At 37.4% G+C, this 9,899-nt stretch overlaps 1 protein-coding gene across 2 annotated transcripts in view; it reads left to right on the top strand.

Annotated features, from left to right (window-relative positions):
- Positions 1-9,591, top strand: part of LOC105002614 (chromosome unknown open reading frame, human C1orf87) — an 83,954-nt gene extending 74,363 nt beyond the window's left edge. Inside the window, exons 11-12 of one of the 2 annotated variants that reach the window (XM_010859335.1) lie at positions 1,205-1,412; positions 8,685-9,591. In XM_010859335.1, coding sequence (XP_010857637.1) covers positions 1,205-1,412; positions 8,685-8,845 — 369 coding nt within the window. In that variant the 3' untranslated portion in view covers positions 8,846-9,591. The remainder of the gene's footprint in view (positions 1-1,204; positions 1,413-8,684) is intronic. The other variant, XM_010859345.1, reaches the window with a different exon arrangement.
- Positions 9,592-9,899: the final 308 nt, after the last annotated feature.

The raw sequence follows: 9,899 nt of genomic DNA, 5'->3' as shown, positions 1-9,899 counted from the left end.
GAACCAGTCTGTTGTTCCATGTCCAGTTCTAACTGTTGCTTCCTGACCTGCATACAAATTGGAGCATATTTTACATATATAATTATTTACAAAACAAATTGTGTATATAATTTATATTTAATATATAAACAATCATATATATAATAATATATATAATTATATCCAACAATAGAAACATAACATTAAAATCAGAGACTTGAATTTTGAACATCATCACAATTTCTCATATCCTCTCTCTTCTCTGATGTCAGTTTCATATCCCTTCTCTCTCTCTCTCTTCTCACCCAAAATAATCTATCTTTTCCTATCTCTGCCTTTAACTCTCACAAGTGGTTCCAAAATCACTGGATATTGTATTTATTGGTCATTTTGCATTAGATGTCCAGTCCCGCACTATGTGCTTAGACACATGATGTTTCTCTCTACAACCATATGGATCAACAGAAGGGGTAATTCCTGGAAAAGTGGGGTTGGGCAGGTCAATAAATGCCCACTCTCTTTACATGGCAGGTGACAGAATGTCCTTCATGGATCTACTGAAACTCATTTGTCTATTTATTCTAAAAACATCTCTATTCTGTACTGGACATGAGTTTAGGATACAAAGATGAGACTGATATAATCTCTATACCCTTGATCTAGTTTTCTGTCTACCATTAACTGTACAATCTCAGTAAGTCTATTCCCCACGCTGGGCCTCAGCTTCCTTTGTTAAATGAACAGGACAGGCAAAACTAGAGGCACCTTGATTCATTACAGTGAGCCCACACATCCAAGGTAACATCACATTATTGCTTAGATCATTTTTGTCAAGAATCTTACACTCAAGGATTCAGAAGTTTTCCCACCAAGAAATTATAAGCATTGTCTATGCATCCCCATAGTATAAGGCAGAGTAGAACATGATGAAAAATCTTAGCTAGTTACAAAACCTCTGTGTAAACTAGAAATGCAAGCTGAATAAAAGTCACAATTTTACCTTTCCTTTAAAGAAAAAAGAAAATACTCAGCATAGTAGTCTGTGTCCAGTAAGACTTGGCAGATATGGTCCTATAGCACTGAGGACTTGAAATCCATCCTCCAGATTTACAAGACAGACCTACAATAAATATTGCTAGTTGTGTAGCCTTGTCATTGGCCAAGAAACTGGGGGAGCTCTGGGTGGTGAATGCATTACCAGTGAGATGTTTGTGTTGTTTTGTAGAAAACTCCAGAAAAAGATTTGAAACCAGAAAATCCACCTGCTGAGACTTCAGCCCCCAAAGATATCCTGAATGCCTTGAAGATCAGGCCAATCTCACAGCCTTCTGTCAGTCCTGTGATGAAAAACGCAGCTGAAGAATGTGAGACATGGATCGACAGGTTCAGGAAGCTAGAAAATGCCCTCTATCTGTGTGATCTGAGTAATACAGGTGAAGTGTGCAGCTTACAGCTCATACACCTTTCTTTTTTTTTTTCTTTTTCATTTTACACTGAGATCCACAAATTTTATTTTTTTTATTTTTGTTGGAGTATAGTTGCTTTACAACATTGTATTAGTTTTTGCTGTACAGCAAAGTAAATCAGTTATACATATATCCATTCTTTTTTAGATTCCTTTCCCATTTAGGTCACCACAGAACACTGAATACAGTTTCCTGTGTTATACAGCAGATTTTTATTAGTTACCTATTTTATATATACATGTATATTTATGTTAAGGGTTTCCCTGGTGGCTCAGACTGTAGAGAATCTGCCTGAAATGTAGAAAACCTGGGTTCAATCCCTGGGTCAGGAAGATACCCTGGAGAAGGGAATGGCTACCCACTCCAGTATTCTTGCCTGGAGAATTCCACTGAAAGAGAGCCTACAGTTCATGGGGTCACAAAGAGTTGGATACAACTGAGCAACTAACACTTCCACACTTTCATATACGTTAATCCCAATCTCCCAATTTATCCCATCCCCTCTTCTCCCCTTGGTAGTCATAAATTTGTTTTCTGTATCTGCAACTCTACTTTTGCTTTGTAAATAAGTTCATCTGTATTATTTTTCTAGATTCCACATATAATCAATATTACGCAGTATTTGTCTTTTACTTTCTGACTTACTTCTGGCTGTATAGCAATCTCTAGGTTGATCCATATCACTGTAAATGGCATTATTTCATTTCTTTTTACGGTTGAATAATATTCCATTGTATATATGTACCACATCTTCTTTATCCATTCAAGACAACCCTCAGAATGGGAGAAAATATTTGCAAACAAAGCAACTAACAAGGGATTAATCTCCAGAATATACAAACAGCAAATGCAACTCAATATGAAATAAAATAGCCCAATCAAAAAATGAGTGGAAGATCTAAATAGACATTTCTCCAAAGAAGACATACACTTTGACAAAAAAAACACATGGAAAGATTCTCAACATCACTAATTATTAGAGATATGTAAGCCAAAACCACAATGGTTGGCCATCATTGTCAAAAAATCTACAAATAATAAATGCTGGAGAGGGTATGGATAAAAGGGACCTTCCAACACAGCTGATAGGAATGAAGAACAGTATGGAGTTTCCTTAAAAAACTAAAAACAGAGCTACCGTATGTTCCTACAATCCCACTTCTAGTCATATACCAAAGAAAACCATAATTTGAAAGGATGCATGCAGCCCAGTATTCACTGTAGCACTATTTACAATAGCCAGGACATAGAAGCAATCATATACCTTTCTATTTGTGTTGCAATCTGTAAGTGGACACCTCCCTTTCTTTCACTTCTTAATAAATATAATTTGTACATAAACCATGTGCCTGGCACTGTGCTGAGCACAATCAGGAAAAAAAGATAAATCAGACATGAATCCCCTACCAGGTTGCTGACAGTTTCTGAGTCTAACCCACAATCCAATCATTAACTCCCCTGATTGAAATCTTCAGGATACCTGCTAACAGGCTGACCTCTAAACTCTTTAACAGGAGTTTGTATTCCCCATTATAATGATTAATTTGCCTTCCTCAAACGTGCCTTGCTTTCTCCTGTGGCTATGCCTTTTCTAAACCTACACCCTCCACCTGAGCTATCTGCCTCTCTAACTACCCCACCCCCTGCCAGCTCTTCACCTTGTCTACCTGGCTAATTAGTGTCTAAACATCTTTTAGGTTGGAACTCAAGCTCTACTCCTCTGAGACTTTCACGATTTCCCCAGACAGATCTAGGCCAACCTTTATCGGCCTCTCAGAGTTCTTTAACACCCATTATCATATTTCTATATTGTATCTTTCTATTTGGGACTTCCTACTATCCACCCAGTAGACTACATTCCTTTTTTATCCTGGCACATTGCACAGTTCTGTTTGACCTTTTTTTGAGTGAACAAACAAATGAGTGAATGTTCATAAATAACTAAACCCAAAATAGAAGGTAATAAATGCCATTAGAGGGTGGTGCTACGCGGGCATTCGGAGAAAGGAGAATTCCTTCATAGTGAGGTGATCAGGAAAGGTTATATTAGTTTGAAATTGCTCATTAAAGATAAAGTACTGTTATATACAAAGGAATGAAATAGAGGGCCCTTTCTGGTAAAGGTGCAAGTTAGCCAAGCAAAGCATTATGTATGAAGCTCAATACAAGGAATTTGGTTTGAATAGAATATAAGTGCCATTAAGAAGACTATTAATTGAAAAAGGTGAAACTATAGGATGGGATCAGATCTAGGAAGATGTCAGATAACAGACCAAGGAATTTGGATTTAATTCAAAGACAGTGAGTAGCATGTTGAGTTTCTAAGCAGGGATTGATATGGTGAAGTTGTATTTCATAAAGGTCCTTGATGGCTATGTGGAGAATGAAGGAGAAATTTAAAGCATAAAAAGAGTAAAGGATGTTATTGCAATGTCTAAGTGAGAGAGAATGAAATTCAGAACTAGGTCAGAGACCCATGGAATGGAAAAGAGGGAGCAGATACAAAAACATATGCACTGAAATTGTTGTGCTTAATTACATACTGTGTTCATGAAGAATTAGCATTATACATGGAGTCTAAAAATAGGGAACATTCTAGTTCCATACCACCAATGGTGGTTGCCAGGAAAAACAGAGAAATGTTGGTCAAAGGGTACAGACTTTCAGCTAGAAGATAAATTACAAGGATTTAACATACATCATGGTGACTCTCATTAACAATATTGTGTTGTGTACTTGAAAGCTACTATTAGAGTAGAGCTTTAATAGACTCGCCATAACAACAACAACAGAATGGTCATTATGGGAGGTAGAGGATTTGTTAACCAACCTTATTTTAATAAACATTTTCTAATATACATGTGTATCAATCATCACATTGTACACCTTAAACATATACAATGTGATATATTAATATCAATTACATCTCAAAAAAGAGTTAATGTGCACATTAGTATTTTCTAGAAGTGATCATATAACAATACTAATACTTTTTCATTCTCTGTAATGTTTTTGTTTCATCTTGCTTTGAATTCTAGATCACATAAAATATAAATATCATACAATACCCAAGGACTTCTAATAACTATACCAAAGAGAGGGGGAAATGAAAATTTTAGATGAAAAATTCATCTAGCTGAATTAGAAACTCATTTATTAAACTTCTGTTATAAGCCTGGCACTGTGCTAGAGGCTAGACCAAGAGGAAAACCAGAAAGGATGAGACATGAACTTTTAGGTAAAGAACTTTTAGGTAAAGGCTTACCTAAAGGCTGGCAATAGTTCAATGCCAGTAAAACAAAAATTTTAAAGACAGATTATAGTAAAGCATTATAATTGAAGACACAAACTAGAGCTAAAGAATTCAAAGAAAAGACAAGATATTTTTTTTTTAAAGCACACTATGTAATGTGGGCAGGTACTCAGAGAGGGCTCATTGGAAGAACTTGAGCTGAACTTGGAAGGAGAGGTACGGAAGACTTTGAAACCATCTTCTGCAAAGGTTAGAAGGTGAGAATGAGTATGGTGGGGAAGAGAGTAAGAAAGATAGGACTGAAGGTCATGTTGAACCAGATGGTGAAGCTGATACCGTGTTGTGAATCCGGTGGGCTGGGATGAGCTTAATTCTCTACTCAGTGTTCACCAAGTTTCAACTAGAGGAGAACACTGTGAAAGCTGAAATGGATCATTTAGGGAAGATACTGGAGAAAAGGAGATCAAAAGGTTACTGAAATAGTCATCAGTCTAGGTATACATAGCAAAACTGCAAGAGTGGTAATGGGGTTACAAACAAAACCAAAACACAAGCAGAGAGAAAAGATGTTTCTAAAGAAACAAACGCTGAGTTTTGATGATGGATGACAGATCATAAACTTAGTTGCTAAGAGACTCCCCAAAGACTGGGACCTTTCTCATACTTCTGAACTGTTCTGGGGGAAAAACGCAGTTTTGTTGACTTTGGGGCAGATTCTGGCAGATTTAAAATGACTTTCTCATGGCCTTTTCACTATTTATGCCTGTTTTCTCTGTTTCTATGAAATTCATTAGTTCTTCAATAGCCAAGGAATGTGTCAGCCAGATCTGGAAACATCTATAACTATCTTTAATGAGGAAAGAGGATTAACTGAGGTCATCTTCTTGGTTTATTAGCCACAGTATTTAGCAGACCACCACAGCCTTCCTCTAGACACTGAGTAGATGATCCCTACTCTGCCCAATGATGAATCAGTGATCTTTATTATGTGCAAGGAAATATGTAGGGCAGGCTGTTCTTTATCCAGGCTGAAGGCAGAACATCCATCATTAAATTAGCATTTCTGGGAACCTACTCTGTGCTTATTCTTTAATGGGGGTTGTCAAGAAAATATCCTCGAGGAGAAAGAATAAGGAAGGACTATGAATAGCTGGTCATGCTTTCTAAAGAAAGATGGGTGGTTGGGATAAATGTCTGAGTGACTGGTGGATTTGGAATTTTCCCAGTGAACTAAAGGCTAAATAGAAAATATTTTAGAGTTCAAAGAGGCAGAGTGCAAAGAGAGCCCTCAAGGATATTCTCTGCATGGGTCTGGACTTTGTATACATGGCATCACTAATTCCTCACATCAACCACTTGCTGAAAGGATTAATGTTCTTATTTAGAGAGAAGGAAGCCAAACTCAAAGTGATAAAATATCAGCCAGTGAGCAGTTGAGGCAAAATTCTAACCCCAGTTCTACTGAACTTCCCTCTATACCAGACTCCCATGACATACTGCAAAGAGCATCAGATTCGGCTTGTTGCTCTGTTGGTTTGTTTCTTTGTGTGTTTTTAACCAGATTCAAGTTCAGACTTCACCAACTGCTGTCACTTTTATTCACCAAGTCTGTTTCCTCATCTGTAAAATAGTAAAACTGATCAAAATAAAACATACCTCCCAGATTTGAGAAAGGATCCAGGGAGATTTTAAAGTTCTTTACAAACTGTAACATGAAATGCATAGTAAAGAGGTTCTTGCTGATTTCTTTTTGGTTCTGGTGGGATAGGGACAGGCTTTGACAACACTAAGGTGGATTGTAAAGGCTATTTTATGCAGTTGTTTTGGGCATTCCCTAATGGCAGCAAATCAGACAGAAATAAATTTCAGCCAATGGACTTTTGTCTAATACTACAAAATCCTCTACTAATGGTAAAGCTTAGAAGATAAAAGAAAAGGCCCCCAACACCACCATTGGTGATTCTTATATGTATTTTTTAGCATTAATTCTAATTTTTAATTAAAATATAAATTATACACAAATAATCTATTCTAGTTAAAATATATTCCCATGTGTTTTAAATAATGTTGGTGATATAACTATTATAACCATCCTATCATAGTATCTACACTAATGAGTGCTTTATAGTCCTAACACTGTGGTAAGCACTTATAATTTTATTCATTTTCATCCAACTTAATTATTAGTATTTTAGAGTCAAGGAAACTGAGGCTCAAAAAGTTAAAATGTCTTTCTCAGTCAGGCGTACTCCAAAGCTCAGGACTTATATTTCCAGAGGTAGTGTATGAGGAAATGTCTTGAGGGGTCCAGCCTAGACCAGGTCAAGAGCAGCCGCCCCATCCAGAAAATTGCAAAGATGCAACTGACCAACTCAAAGAAAGATATTTCTGCAGAAGAAAGGATGAACATTATCATAGGAGAAAGAGACCACAAATAAACCTGAAAAGAAACAGCTAACTGGACAGAATGGGATGGGGTGAGATGGGATAGGATGATATGGAATAGGATAGAATGGGATGGGAAGGGACAAGACAGAACCAAATAAAACTGGATGGAATAAGTCATACTAGGACCCCAGCTGTCTGCAGTCCACTGTTAGAAACACTCATTAGAGAGTAGTTCAGAGGAGAACATGACACTCAACTATCGTTGCACGTTTGAACAAAAACAGAGCTTAAACAGAGATGACAGGTGTCACTAGAGCCCAACACTAATTGACTGGCCATGGTTTTCTACAAAATGACCAGGGGACCACTCCCTATGGATTCTTTGAGAAAAAATGTCACAATCATTATGACAACTTATGCAAATACAGGAGACTAGAAGAACAACATGCAAAGGATATATCCTTTACCCCTATAACATGATATGATACCTGTAGTGTAGATGTTCACAATTCATGGAAAATATTTAGAAAAGTATCTGAGCCCTGCTTGAAACAATCTCTTTCCCTTCATTCTATAATACAATGTGATGATTAAATGCAAGGACTAAGCACAACCTTGGGCAAGAGAATTCTCATCTCCATGTCTCAGTTTCCCTCTCTTTGCAAAATGAGTTGTTGTGAGGATTAAGTGAGTCAATATTGGTTAAGTTGTTTGGAGGGATGCCTGCAACATGGTGAATGCTGTATATGAGTATCAATCAATATTGTTGTTGTTGCACTCTAGTTAATTTTCTGCTTCTGTTATCATCCTGACTGGTTGGAGATCTTTCTAAGGTAACAAACCCCTTCTCAATATCCTGTCTATTCCCAGGCACAGTATGTGACATTTATAAACTCACAAATCAAGGCTTATCAATGAGTTATTGATTTTTGCTGTTATCGTGTTCTACACTTGCACTCCTCTCTGCAACTATCAAAATCTGCTTACCCTTAGCATGAAAAGCACATCAGCATTGCTACACATAACATGTGGGTACTAGAGTGTATCTTGTGATGATAAGTACCACCATCTCTATTCCACAGATTTAGACTCTAAGCCACAAGAAGTTAGATGATTTACCTGTAATCACACAGCAAGCTCGAGGGAGTCACAGTAAATACATTTCCAGAAATGCATAAAAGTGAGCTATTTAAATCCTGCATGTTTAGGAATGTGTTTGGATATTTCAATAAGATAAACATAAAACCAGAGCAATTATGAAGTGTTTTTAGCAGGCACCCCACCATTTTCAAAAATTGGTCTCTTAAAGTTTTATGGCTACAAAGAACAAGCTAAAATTGTTTTAGAGTCTACCTATGGATTTTATTGGACCCCACCCCCTCTTCCCCAGATCACTGTCAAATTCCTCTCAGCATCTATGACACATGGTCAGGACTGTATCTTTTTAGGATGTCATATGTTTTTTTTTTTAAAGCTTAAAGTTTCAAAATATTAGCATTTAATTTTTGCTCAGAAGTCATTCAAACTAATGCATTTTCCTCTTTTGTGTTTTCTCCATTCTTTTTTAAAAACCTCTCACTCACCCGACCTAATGACAGGAGTCCTAGAGAAGGAACGAGCCAGACGCCTCATTCACAACTACAATCTCATTTACAACCTGTCCCTGAGCCCTCGGAAAATTGACCAAGCCTTGCGGAGTTTCTGTGCTGGAGAAAATATGCTCTTGGAGCCAGCGCTTCGGTACTTAAAGGAGCTATGATAACAAGCCCATATTGTGAGAACAGATGTTCGCTTTATCTCCCTTTTTACCCAGACACGTGTTTCTCCCCAGCCCGAGTGCAGTGGTGGAGGCACTGTCAGAATTGAGGCTGGCGCAGCTATTGTAGACACTTTGAACTTGGACTTGGTTTCTGGCTAGGATGCTTGCTCATAAGCAGCTCCAAGTGATCTGAGAAAACCAGGTTTTTCTCTTCTGAGGTGGCAAAAGCCCAATTTCTTAAAATCCTCTTCTAATCTTATAAAGCTGATGATGAATATTCAAAGATTTTTTTCTATATTGCTGATCAAACAGTATTTTTTGCAAACTCTGCAGTTCCATATAGTAAAAAAATATGCTGCTGCTGCTAAGTCACTTCAGTCGTGTCCGACTCTTTGAACCCCATAGACGGCAGCCCACCAGGCTCCCCTGTCCCTGGGATTCTCCAAGCAAGAACACTGGAGTGGGTTGCCATTTCCTTCTCCAATGCATGAAAGTGAAAGTGAAGTCGCTCAGTCATGTCCGACTCCTAGAGACCCCATGGACTGCAGCCCACTAGGCTCCTCCATCCATGGGAATTTCCAGGCAAGAGTACTGGAGTGGGTTGCCATTGCCTTCTCCGGAAAAAAAAAAAAAAAAATGCTAAATGTTGTCAACTTCCAAAAATGGTATACCTGTGGCGGATTCATTTTGATATTTGGCAAAACTAATACAATTATGTAAAGTTTAAAAATAAAATAAAATTAATTAAAAAAAATAATAATAAGTCAATCTTTCCTCTAGTCACTATTCTAGGATTTCCACACTATAAGAAAAATAAAAGTATTAACAATGAATTGTCTTAATACTAAGCAGCAGAAGCAGAATTTCAAGTGAGGTTTTCCGAACAAGTCTAATATTTTCTCTAGTACAAAACTAGACAGCATTACACTGTCCCCAGGGATGTTTCCACAGAGTAGAGGATACAAGTTTTTAGGAGGGACTTCTGGGACAAAGGATTCTGTAAATAGGTAACTTCTTCTTTGTTTCCTCTGGTAGCAAAATCAAACAAAACTTT

Source organism: Bison bison, unplaced genomic scaffold (genome assembly GCF_000754665.1).
Source record: "Bison bison bison isolate TAMUID 2011002044 unplaced genomic scaffold, Bison_UMD1.0 scf7180017856337, whole genome shotgun sequence".
NCBI classification, from domain to species: domain Eukaryota; kingdom Metazoa; phylum Chordata; class Mammalia; order Artiodactyla; family Bovidae; genus Bison; species Bison bison.
The sequence above is the reverse complement of the archived record's forward strand: the minus strand, read 5'-3'. Positions and strand labels throughout refer to the sequence as shown.